Source organism: Coccinella septempunctata, chromosome 2, assembly GCF_907165205.1.
Source record: "Coccinella septempunctata chromosome 2, icCocSept1.1, whole genome shotgun sequence".
In the NCBI taxonomy this organism is placed as follows: domain Eukaryota; kingdom Metazoa; phylum Arthropoda; class Insecta; order Coleoptera; family Coccinellidae; genus Coccinella; species Coccinella septempunctata.
In genome coordinates this window covers 48,750,027-48,763,462 of record NC_058190.1, presented here as the reverse complement: position 1 = coordinate 48,763,462, position 13,436 = coordinate 48,750,027, and the positions used below count along the sequence as shown (strand labels likewise).

Genomic DNA, 13,436 nt, shown 5'->3' with positions numbered 1-13,436 from the left:
TTTCTACATGCTGTAGATTTCCAGAATGTGGAATGTGAAGATTTAAATAATCCTTATCACAAAAGTTCTTTCAAATTAAATTAAAGTTGTATAAAAGTCTACCCTGTTTTCAAATGGAATCAGTCAAAAATTCAATACCATGAACTTCTATGCACTTTTAGCTTTTGCAGCAGCCATGCTCATGTTGCTGGCCAACCCTGCCGCCACCGCAACCTTGGCCACCGCGGCCACGGCCGCCACTGCGGCCACCGCAGCCTCCTCCGCCACCGCCGCCACCGCCGCCACCGCCGCCACCCCGGCACACAAGTAGTAAGTAGTTTTTGATATGTTCTTTTTTTAATTTCATTCGAGTGGACAATTGACGATTTTATCTCAAAAATCTATTGTTGTTGTCCAGGAATTTCAAACATCAGTTCCTATAGCACTGTGACAGATTGTAGCTGTGCTTGTTCTGAACATTTTTTTTTCCTATGAAAATATATCCGATTCGTTTTTGTTTAGTAGATACAAGCATTTGAAAAATCATATTTGTATAAACATGTTCGTCACATATTTTCGACTTCATATTTTCCGAAGTGATGTGACATTGTGATGAAATTCGTAATTATTTGAAACCCAAAAATGTTTTGACAAGCGTCATAACCCCACATTTTCGTACTATACAGAGTGGAATTTTTCATGGCCAACCGAGTGCTAAATTAAAAGTGAATGCAGTATAGGTATCAGTAGAACATTTTCGCAAATAAGGTGGACGGAAAAATCTTGATCTTTTTTTCCGCTTTTCATCTCATGAGTTCCAATTTAGATCTTCTGAGAAAAAGGAAACTTCTAGCCCGAATTTCGAAGTTCATAGGTTGAATAGCCTGGTTCGAAAATTTTCATTTGGTGAATTCGATTTTGAAAAAATCTCGTCATAAATTTCCAAAAAAATAATGGAGAATTATCAGTAATTATAAAATACCATATACATAGTCGTTTCGATCAATTTTAGTCAATTATTTCATAAAATAGTCACAGATTCATGAAAGGCACTGAATTTCCTTGGTATATACCTATAGTCTTTGATGACTCTTCTTGACTTATGAATGAATATTATACATGTAATACTAGGAGTACATACCTACATGAATGTCGAAAAATAATAATTGATAATTCGATATATGCTTTTACAGAAAAGTATATGTACATATCGCATATACAGAAAGTGGTATAATTAACTGATAAATTCCCATTTATCCAGTCAATTTTCGGGAGTTTGAATGTGAAGATTTTTTTTCAAAGCCTTATCACAAAAGTACTTTCAAATTGTAGTTAATTTACGAGTTGTATAAAAGGCTCCCCTGGTTTCGAATGAAATCAGTTAAAAATTCAATACCATGAAGTTCTACGCACTTTTAGCTTTTGCAGCAGCCATGCTCATGTTGTTGGCCAGCCCCTTGTGAGTATTTTTAATATGTTCGTTTTTTTTTATTTCATGGACAATAATGTGATACGTTGACGAATTTGTCTGAAAGAGCTATTGTTGTTGTGCGGGTATTTTGAACATCAGTTCCTATAGCACTCAGATTAATCGTATACCTACTTAGATATGTGTACCTATTAGACGGAGAGCTCACCATGAGAATGAGGTTTTATACAAGGGTCCTGCATACCTCAACTCCTCCTCCACAACTTCTAAACATTTGTTAAAAATAGAATATCGATTAATAAAACGATTTTTTTTTCAGAACAGTGGCAGCTGAGCCTCACAAAACTACTCCAAAGCCGAAATAAGTTGTTGAATTCCGTTTTCTAATGATGTCAGTGAAAACACGAAATAAATGAATGACTCATAGTTTTCTCTGAAATTTTTTCAACATTCCCATTCCATAGATATAATGTCAGTACTGGTGGTTCCTAATTTGAGAACCTCTGGGTTAAAAGTTACGAATTATGCTGATCAACACTGGTTTTTTGTTACCTCATTCGGTTTTATTGTTATCGAGCAATTTTTTCATTTTGACTGAGAAGTACTAGAAAATTACTACACATATATTTAAGTAAAATGATCTTTTACATACAGTGTGGTCCAACGAAAACTTAACACCTCGATTTTCCGGCCTCAAAATGAAAATGTGGTAAATCGCTTGGACCCGTCAATTTCTGACTCCAGGGTAAAGAATTTTGGATGGATGAAATCCTCAGATTTATTACTAGAAGAGTTGCTTTTTTCAAATATGTATCACAATTTTATCTACGGTTACTTTTATTGGGGGATAAACGACTCGAAAGCTGACCTTCGAAGAATCCTGAAAAAGATGGGTTCAGTTAAAATTTCCTCACGAATGGTTGTGCCGAGATGGATTAAATTCTCAGATTTATTACTAGAAGAGTTGCTCTTTCAGAATATGTATCACATTTCCATCTACGGTTACTTTTATTGAGGGATAAACGACTCGAAAGCTGACCTTCGAAAAATCCTGAAAAAGATGGGTTCAGTTAAAAATTCGTCAATTCTGAACGGTTGCGCCGAGATGGATGAAATTCTCAGATTTATTACAGGAAGAGTTGCTCTTTCAGAATATGTATCACATTTCTATCTACGGTGACTTTTATTGGGGGATAAACTACTCGAAAGCTGACCTTCGAAGAATCCTGAAAAAGATGGGTTCAGTTAAAAATTCGCCAAGACCGAACATTTGCGCCGAGATGGATAAAATCCTCAGGTTTATTACTAGAAGAAATGCTCTTTCAGGATATGTACCACATATCCATTTACGATTACTTCTTTTAGTGATAAACGACTCGAAAGGTGACCTTCGAAAAATCCTGAAAAAGATTTGTCAAGACCGAACACTTGCGCCGAGATGGATGAAATCCTCAGGTTCATTACTAGAAGAAATGCTCTTCCAGAATAACCAACATTTTTTTCCACATCTCTCAAACGGTGCCTGGACAAATGAAAATAAAAGGTGGACAAACATGGACCTACGATGGACAAACGACCCTGAAATTCTTGTTTCAAAAAAATGCGCATTTGGGGGTACCAGCTGATGTCACATCTCGAAATCGATGAAAATCTGAACGAAGAGAGATATGCTGTCGATTTTACTAGCAGTAGACCTATTTTTTTCAAGACAACTTTCATTCTCTTCATGTCCCAGAATTTCGACTCAAATAGCAAGAATTCATAATAAAACAATCAGGAAAATGTTTTTTCCTCTGGAGGGGCACATAACAAATATGGATAATTTAGCCAAGAAATATGGATTTCCGCCACTCCTGACCCTATGGGAATATTCCAGCTTATCGAAGAAGCGAATAACAATAATTTGTTTCCGCTTTCATCTCTCGAGTCGGACAAGTTCCAATTTAGATCTCCCGAGAAAAAGGAAACTTCTCGCCCGAATCTCGAAGTTCAAAGGTTGGATAGCCTGGTGAGGATAAATGATCGAACACATTCACCTTGAAACGTCGGGAAAAGTGCTGAAATATTTTCCCCGGAAAAAGCGGACGATTTAATTGCCATGTCATATTCGATACGAAATATGGAAGTAACAATTCGGGGAGCGAGAGAAATTCTGGCGGTATTGCACGCCTATCCTATGAGCTCCAGAAGATTGAAAAGTTTGGTCGATCTGAACTTTCTAACACCGCGTATTCGATTTTATATGCTACCTGGGTCATGCCCTGATTTAGGTGGGTTTTTTAGGTCAGAATGAGAAAGTTAAATTCGCAAATATATCAATTTCTGTGGCTATTATTGTTTCATGCGAAACTCTTATACAGGGTGATTCATTGAGGGTGGCCTGCCTTATCATGGAAAACGTAGTGCCATTCGGGGCAACTGTGCGCACTTTTGCCTTTCAAGCCATACCCTGTTTCAAATGTTGAAGCTAGGAAAATTAAAACATATTCATTAGATAGAGAATTTTCTAATCTTTAAAAAATCATCAAAAAGCAAACAAACCAAAACGTTTTTTTTTCCGCAAAAAAAATTTAATAGTGAAAGTCGGAGAGCGTTCACATGCCCCGTATTGCGGGTAAGTGTGCGCACCCTCACGGGGTAAGTGAACGCAGTGCTTAGTGAACCACACAATCAAAACAAATTACAAAATGATGTCATCAAAATATTACCATATTAGAGAAATGCTTTTTATTGTCAATACAGAAGCGCCTTTTTACAACCTTTACTTATGGTTAGTGCCACCATTCCTGGCGAACACAACCCTTGATACATTTCCCTGTTGGTGGCTCTTCGTATTTTTCTGAACAAATAGGACAATATTGATCGAGTCTTAACCAAGAAAATCAACAATGTCATAATTTATTCCTCACTGAACTAATTCCCATATAATGAATCTATGCGCACACTTACCCGCGCACACTTTCCCCAGTAAGCCAAAATTTGAATTGACGTTCTTATAGAGTTGAGCAGCTAAGAGAACCTATAATTTTTTATTATATCTATATTTAGATTAATATGCGCATGATCGAATAAAATATTGTTTAACACTGTCGGACTCGGAACTTGGACCTGGCAGAATTTGCAGAGATGCTAAAAATTAACAAGAAAACTATTGAATTTGGTTGATTGCAAATGAAAAGTTGACGAAACGTCGCACGGCGCACTCCTATGAAAAACTAATTTTGCTATTCTGCGCCCTTGCTTCACCCAAATGAACCCCTCTTTCAAACATTGCATAGTCGAGATATACCCACTGCGCACACTTACCCTCTGCGCTCAGTTACCCCGAATGACTCTATGTCCTATAACTTCAGAAAATCTTATTACAATCTCGGACCAAAAAAAGTTGATTGAAATATTCTTAAACTTGTAGGGGAGAGTTCCTTTGAATCGGACGGCCCATGAACCGGACGCTACAGTTTTCTACTACACTCGATGGTAATTTAGCACCCTTTACGTAAATCCCATTTTTGCAACAAGGCGCGAGCCACAGGGTTGGCCATTTTCCAAGAGATATCGATCGATGTTGCAAAAATAGGATTTACGTAAAGGATGCTAAATTACTATCGAGTGTAGTAGAAAACTGTAGCGTCCGGTTCATGGGCCGTCCGATTCAAAGGAACTCTCCCCTAGTTTTTCACTGGATGGCGCAATCTATCACTAACAAAATATAATTGCTAATTATGTACAGGGTGGGTAAAATTCTTTGTCTACTGAGAAGATCTCGAGAACTATAAGAGCTAGAAGAAAACGGGTGACCCATTTCCTAGCTCTTTTTCTGAGAAACAAAGAATGGTGAAAACCGTAGTCTTCTACGATTCTTTGTTTTTGAGTTATTAGTAATAAATGAGATTTTGACGATTTCGAAAAGTTCTCAAAACTTTTTTGTCTTTGAAGTTACAGATTTGAAACTTGAACCTTCTTAGGCACTTTTATACCTAGAATCTACTGACCAATGATTTTTTCCAATTCAAAAATAACAATAAAACTTCGCATTTAAAAAACGAAAGTTCGACTAATGATTGAAAAAAATATTTTGAGCTCGTCAGTGGATTCTACGTAAAAAGGTGCGCCAGTTGAAGGTTCAAGTTTCAGATCTGCCACTTCAAAGACAAAAAAGTTATGAGAACTTTTCGAAATCGTCAAAATCTCATTTTTTGCTAATTTTGAAATTGTCAAACTCAAAAACGAAGGATCGTAAGAGGCTACAGTCTTCACCATTCTTTGTTTCTCTGAAAAAGAGCTAGGAAATGTGTCATCCGTTTTCTTCTAGCTCTTATAGATCTCGAGATCCCCTCAGTGGACAACGAATTTTGCCCAACATCCATATCCAAATTATGATATACCTACATGTCCTATGCCATTCCTATTTCGATTCTTTGTCACATGCGATTCCCATTTCACGATTAATTTCTGTAGAGAATGAGATTTTCAGTTTCCCGTTACGTGTTACAGACGATACTCGGAGCAAAAAGCGAAAACAAAGGAAACCTTCATATATGGGCGGAATATAACAGCCAATTTCATCATATCGATGATGCGTAATCTGATAGAGCAAATTCTGTTTCCATCCACTCAGCTTTGAGAGGAAGTTATGTGCTTCAGTGAGACGTTCTCGAGTGTGAAATTTTTCTTTAGTCCTTTTGAGCGGGATTTGATCTTGTTTCGTCACTTTGGCGACACTTAAATTACGCTGGGCGCCATTTCTTGAACGTTAAGATTAAAGAGTATTCCTTTCAATTTGATATCGATTCGTTGGCCAGGAATTCTGCGGTATATGAGGTATAAAATACATCTTGAAGGAAATAAAACATTGTCAAGAAATCAAGTGAACTTCTGTTCTTTCAAACCGGAGTATTTGATGAGATTTTTGTCATTTGAACATATTTATACATTTCAGAACCATGTTTCGAAGAAAAGAGACAATTGTCTGTTTTCTATTACTTTTGGAGGACACTGAAATGTCTTTATTGAAGTTACATTTTCTAGATAATCGTTCAATATTACATTGAAGCATCTAAAATAATATAGATTATCTAAATAGATGAGTTATTGATTTTGTGAGATGATCTTAGTAGATTAAACTGAAGCTTTGATCATAAAAACCTCGGGGTAGATTGTTAGGGCATCGGTTTGACCTGTTTATTCAAAAATTTCCCCCACATTCTTAATAAAGAAAGGCCTTCCGCAACATTACGGTCAATAAGGCAGTAAAACTGCCCCCAACATCCTTATCCTGATTGAATGAACAGAAAAAGAGTAACGAAAAAGGTCGAAAAGGAGTTCCTTACCTATAACGTTCAGTCTGAAAGGGAGAGACATTTTAGGCTCAGTGTTCACTTGACATTCATAGATGCCGCTGTCCCTCAACTGCGGAAATTTTATCTGCAGCGTCCAATTGTCTGATTTGTCCGGTCTGATTACCTGGAACCTCTGGTCCGAAGTGTAGGTTAAGATTCCGGCAGTTAAAATGTGCAGATCCCTTTTTCGGATCCATGAAACCTGAAAGACAGATGAGAAACCTTAGAAATCTTTATTATCCCTATCTTTGCTGAATGGGGTAGTTAATAACATAAGGGTTTCTAGGTGAGTTTTCACCGGAATACCCTTGAGAATTTTGCGGGAATCCGGTGGGTTTTCTGGGATTTAACGGAATGAGGAATCGTTTATATCGATGCTAGAACAAAGGGTTCGAATTGGTCCAGTCGTAGAAAATAAACGTCCATCCCTCACGAAAAAAATCTTATATTTCATGGGGTTACGAGCCTTCTTGATATCAGAAAAAATTATTGCGTGGGATTACTGGCGTCTGCTCTCTGCTGAGTTATTATTATTCTTCAAAATAATGAACAGTTAGTCGCTGCTCGGTGCAAGGGTTCTTTTCAAGACATTGACAGATAGTAGAAATTTGTTTGTCGAGTCTTGGTTGCTATTGCATCTGTAAGGTTCCTGAAAGCTTTATTTCTGTGAATCTATACTCAGCAGTTCTAGCCTAAATGTTCACGTAAAGATCCATATTTATCAGAGTGTCACTCGAAAACTTATTTTTCATTGTATAATCCAGGAATTTTGCAATGTAGGTCTGAATTCCGAAGCAAATCGTCTTTGACTCGTAGAAATATTTCAACAGTGGATTCTTGAAGTCAAAAGTAAAAAAAATGAAGCATGTTTTCTGAAATGAATATTTTCCATTCGAGATCTCAAGAAACCTTACTACCTTCTATTTCTTTATGAAACCATGACAGTTAAATTCTCATTCCCCAAGAGAGAAGATGAATATAATTCTTCGAAGAGCCAAAACAAAGGAATTCCGGCAAATTCTCCTCCGAAATAGAGTTGCGATGTATAATAGTCCTGCGATTCTAATCGATGAGAGTTCCAGAGTACATAATGTGGGCGAGGATAAATGGAACAACAGGGATTAAGTGAACCTGCTTTGCCCCATTTTCTTTCAGGTCATTGTTGGCGATTATTATGGGAGTTCCAGAGTTACCGTAAACTTTTCTCGACTTGAATTATAAAGTTTTCATTCCGAAGATCAATGATTATCCTTTTTTCCCCAAACATGCAGTTTTGGGTATTGTTATATCAGTTTTAGCTCGAGTTTGAATCAAGACGTAAAAGTCTGCGGTAGTTTAGGACACTCTTATCTTATTATGGAAGTTGCCAGGAGGGATGATATTATTGTGAAGAATACGAAAATTATTCGATTCTTGAAGAAGTTATGACTCCTTTGTTATGCACAGGAAGGATATGAGAATTTTAGGAATATCATTGATAGTATCAATTTGGAAAGGTTGTCGATTGAAATTTATTTTGGGAGGATTTTGCATCTCTTCACAAACCTTTTAGGGCTTTCACTCCCAATCTCTGAAACAAAATCAATTAAAAATGAAATCAACGATTTGCTCCTGCGTGAATTCTTGCACTAATTTGTCAGGAGCAAATTAACTAGAAAAAATTGTTGCCTGACAATGAACTCAAAATAAATAACGTTGAAACTATAATTCTTCGTAACGTTTCGGAGTCTATATCAGACTCCTTCATCAGACGAAAAAATCTACTTTTGAAAATCTTCTGGAATTGTCGCTTTTTGTCTGACATTAATTGTCAACACACAGAAACAGAGACTGCACAGAAACGTTGATTCATTTAATTTTGAAATTACCGGATGACAGTTCCTTCTTTAATAAATTGATCCAAATATGATCTATTTCTACCGAACAATTTGCCAAATTATTATCCTGATCTATTAGATCAAAAGTAGATTTTTTCGTCTGATGAAGGAGTCTGATATAGACTCCGAAACGTTACGAAGAATTATAGTTTCAACGTTATTTATTTTGAGTTCATTGTCAGGCAACAATTTTTTCTAGTTAATTTGCTCCTGACAAATTAGTGCAAGAATTCACGCAGGAGCAAATCGTTGATTTCATTTTTAATTGATTTTGTTTCAGAGATTGGGAGTGAAAGCCCTAAAAGGTTTGTGAAGAGTTGGAAAGGTTGGTTGGATTTTTACCCTGTATTGTGTTCTTGATTTATTCAGTAGAAATTTTGTTGGAAAATATTTTGTCTATCAACCAATTAGGAAATGAATGGAAAAATCGAAGAAGAAATAATAACAGCATGAAAGAACAAATTCTCGGCTTTGTATGCTGAATATAGTTATTTATCATGGATGTTCATCCAAAGATACCTTCTGCTATGTTGAGGAAATAACATACCGAAAATACGTATTTCCATAACAATGTGGCATGTGTGAAATCTCTAAATCTGACATCCACTACCTTTGTTTCAACGATTTAAAAGTTCGATGATTCAATCATTTTTATTTTGGATTCGAATTTTGTATGAAATGCATTGCTGAATTTGAAGCCCCAATAGTTCTAGTATCCGTATACTATAAACACCCAAATTCCAATAACACTTTCCAAACAAGAGTGATTGGCCTATTACGTACACATTGATATCGTTTTACTGCTTTATGGTGAACCGATAACAACATGAATGGAGCTGTTTCGATAACTCTACACATTTTGGACTGTGACCTGTCAAATGAATCGTTCACGAAAATTATGGTTACATACATAGAGAGTTGCTCTGTATTTCACTTGTTGGATCACTAAAGGAAATTTTTGTCGAGTTTAATCTGCCTAGCCCTGAATGTAGTTTTCATTATGGGAGGAATTCCTAGCTTTTATCATATACAAATAGGTACAGTTAATAGGTACATCGAAAATGTAATGGGCCATCTTTCTTGGAAAGCTATAGGCCTTTGGGTTCTGTAGAATAGGCAGAACGAAACTGGAGTATTAATGAAACCTCTGAATCCTCAAAAGGAACATGATTATTAATAACCTCCTGTGTACCAATTGGTTACATAAGTCACCCTCCGTCCATGCAGCTCACTTTTGATATAATGAATTAGGTTTTTGCTTCTTTTGAACATCTTCTCTGAAGATCTTAGAATCCAGAGTCTACCAGTGACTTCAAGAATGAAGGAAGACAATGTTCGTAACATTGGAGGGTATTTCTTCGTTTTCTTGAGCTCAAGTTCATTTGGATATAGTGCAATTTCCATTATTTTTCTTCATTACCTTTTTTTAGAAAATTAGATATCTACTTTGAATTTTACCTTACTGATTTTACAGTTTTTTTTTCAAAATCCGTAACAACAAAACTGTTTTAATAGTCTGATTATTCAATTTCGAGAATGAAATACCCCTTAATTATAGAATAAGTTTGATTTCAACGTTATATTGTTGAAAAAAATCGACCACAATAATCCAATGAATTTTCCATAAAATGTGGGATGAAAAAGGATCATATTAAAGTGAAGAAAACAGGCAGTTTTAAAATGAGATACGTAAGTATATAAGATTAGAAAAATCTGCTTCAGATTCGCAAATACAGAAGTATTCCTTATTTTCCGTATTGCGAGTGGCGGAAATCTTTTACTTGCTCGGGGAGGTAATTTTTTCATCAAAATGAATGAGACCAGATGTTGAGTTTGGTATCATATAATAATTTCCATAGCAGCATTATTCCCGCTGAGAAATTTCCATCATTTTCTCGGGAGCAGAGGAGAGTTCATAAGATATAATCTTTCGGAATGGCAAGGAATTGGCCTCATATCTGCAGGGCAACGCAGTGGAATGGAGTTAGAAAAAGGATAATAAAAGAAGTTTGCAAGTCATTTAATGGCATTTCATTAGAGCACCACCTTTTTGTTGACATCAAGAACCCAGTTCGAAGCGATTTATCTGACTAATGGAGGTCTGAAGAATGGACGAAAAGACCGCTTTATTACGTTTACGAAGGTTATAGCTCCACTCACATTTTCGTTGGGCTAACTCGGACAACTTTGCGTGAAAACCTTTCACGATTTCCCAATTCAGGACCGAGATGAATTGATGGAACTCCAAATCTCCCATCCATGAAGAAATCAAATTTGTTGGTTCATTATTTGAGGGGTTCATAGCTGAAGTGAACCAAGTCCATGCAGCCTAGTTTTGAAATAAATGGCTTAGAAGTTGTTTATTAACAATTAACACCAACTAGGCTGCATGGACTTGGTTCACTTCAGCTATGAACCCCTCATTTCACCACCTTTTCTTATTGATGTGATTTTTTTCATAATTTCTAAACTGAAAAATTATCTTCGAAGCATTGAATTACTCCTGTGGCCTAATTGGCTTAAATTATGTTGTTAAGAACTAGTTTCAAGAAATCGATTTGCTGGCACCCCTACAATTAAAAGGTGCTCAAAGGTATGACGGCACTGAATGAAGACCACAGAACACAAATAATGAAGATATAAACGTACTGTCAACCGCTAAGCTGTTACACTGAGAAGATGCAGGATGAGTCTTCGACCCGTACAACGTACAAATATTTTTTAATAATATATTCATGAGGTCAAAGGAAACTTTTTTCCTATACCATTTTTTCTGATTCGGACCTGATAAAAAGTTACAGCTCTTTTGAGATTCTGATACTGAACTGTGCCACCTCTGGAAAAACCGAATAACCTTTAGAATAACTAGCTAAATCTGTGACACTACACATCTATGGATCTTGTAAACAGAGTTGTATTCAGACAAAGTACCCAATTTTGCAAATTTTACAGATACTTTTTAATTTCAAATAACTCGAAAACGGCGCATCATACGAGAAAATATGACGAATACTTTTATTTGACAAAATGCTCGAATATTCATCATAAAGCGTTCAACTCAGTTCCAAGTGTTAGGCTCTTTGAATTTTTGGTATTTTTGTGGTACGTAATAGTCATAATGCGAAAACTAGAAGACGTGTGTGACATTTTGTATTCGAAAAAGATTCATCAAGTAAATAAAAAACTATATTCCGAAATTCATTTCATTCGATGAAACCGTTTCTGAGATAGAAATAAAAATAAACATCTTTTATGGTTTTTCAACAGCCTGTATCTTCTAAACCGAGCCGATTCGGAAAAAATGGTAAGGAATAAAAGTGTTCCTTTTGACCTCAAGAATCTACTGTTAAAATATTTGTACGAGTTGAAGACTCACCCTGTATAAATTAGGAAGCGGTTGGGCGGCAAATCTGAGTTTTGGGGCACGCCAACATAAGAATCATATTGGAAGTTGATGGACGTTTCCAATTCGCGGCCATCTAAAATAAATAAACTGATAATAATATTCAAGCAAATATCCAAACCTCAGCGAAACCGTCCAGCCTGAAATATTCTGGGAAACTTCCAGACAAGAGTGGAACATGCAGAAGCAGAAACTCACCCATGTTTCGGAATAACCAAGAAGTTGGCGAAGTTGGGGTAAATATTGACAGAACACAATATGAATGATAACATCCAGAGTTTCGGTCGAAGACGCAGAGACGTTATCGAATCGCAAAGAAAGTGCAATAATTTTTGTTTGCACAAGTGGGGCCCTACGTACGAGACATAATGGCAGATAATATCTGACGGTACGAGATAATGCACCTAAAGAGGAAAATGGCGAATTCAGGGCATTAGGGGCGTTTCAGACGACAATATCGTCTCGGCGTCTGAAGGAAACCACGTCAAAAAGCAATATAGATTCCTTTAACGTCTTTATTATTATGATGCCGGCATCTCCGAGGTATGAGAGTGAGCGTGGTTATGCCTCAAGATTGAAACAATAGGGAAATTGGGAGACAAACCTTCGTCAATTCGCCTTTTGTGGATCAGGCGGTTGAGTTTCTTAGACGTGTTTGGATTTAACGTAGGATGTAGTGAATTTATGAACCCCATGTATATTTAATTCATTCTGCAAAAGAATGAGGAAGAGAACCAGGCTTATTTAGCAGAAAATGTTCAATTTAAAAGCATAAAACTCTGGTCAATATTTGTGAGTGGATTTATTTTATGTATCGAATTGGAAATTGGTTATTTTGCCCGGGAGATTGGTATTCTAATAGCCTCGTGAGAGTTATCGGTAGCTTTTGCGAATGCCAATAAGAGATGAAACTGTTGACAGTAAAAACACCGATTTATTTTAGTCCATTAATTTCCGCTGAGGCAGTGAATGAAGTTAATACAATTTCAGATTGAAATACTATGGAAAAAATAAAAGCTCAATTGAGAATTGAGGGTTACAACAGGAATTCCTTGTTTAAGAGCACATAGGCAGGCACAGCATTCCAGATTAAATAGAAAGCACAGAGTTCGCCGACAGTAGTAGGCCGAGGATCACCGCAATCGAACAGTTAATACTAGAATCGGTGTTTATTCACGAATGAATCTAGATTTCGTTTAGTCAACACTCATGGACACACTCTTGCTTGAAAAAAGAAAGGTCGAAGATATCCAGAAGAGTTATGGTTCTCACAACTTCATTTAGGTGAGGTTCCCAGAGTTGTGACGGTTCAAACAATCAAAGAGGTGTTGTTTTGCAGGATTTCCTCTTCATTTTATTTTTGTTTTGTTACTCAAGCCTAGAATTCTTCATATTTTCAATCTCATTTT

The 13,436-nt window shown here is 36.4% G+C and overlaps 2 protein-coding genes across 3 annotated transcripts in view; one reads left to right on the top strand and one right to left on the bottom strand.

Annotated features, from left to right (window-relative positions):
• Positions 1-13,436, bottom strand: part of LOC123307989 (zwei Ig domain protein zig-8-like) — a 270,218-nt gene that overhangs the window by 17,215 nt on the left and 239,567 nt on the right. Inside the window, exon 3 of the mRNA XM_044890504.1 lies at positions 6,739-6,949. Within this exon, the coding sequence (XP_044746439.1) occupies positions 6,739-6,949 (211 nt within the window). The remainder of the gene's footprint in view (positions 1-6,738; positions 6,950-13,436) is intronic.
• LOC123307990 (ice-structuring glycoprotein 3-like) lies at positions 87-1,834 on the top strand. Of its 2 annotated transcripts, none has more exons than XM_044890506.1 (2): positions 87-309; positions 1,728-1,834. In XM_044890506.1, coding segments are annotated over exons 1-2 (171 nt in total). In that variant the 5' UTR covers positions 87-139; the 3' UTR covers positions 1,729-1,834. The 2 variants fall into 2 exon arrangements, 1 of the variants encoding a protein (XP_044746441.1); XR_006537028.1 differs by lacking the exon at positions 87-309 and adding an exon at positions 1,298-1,438.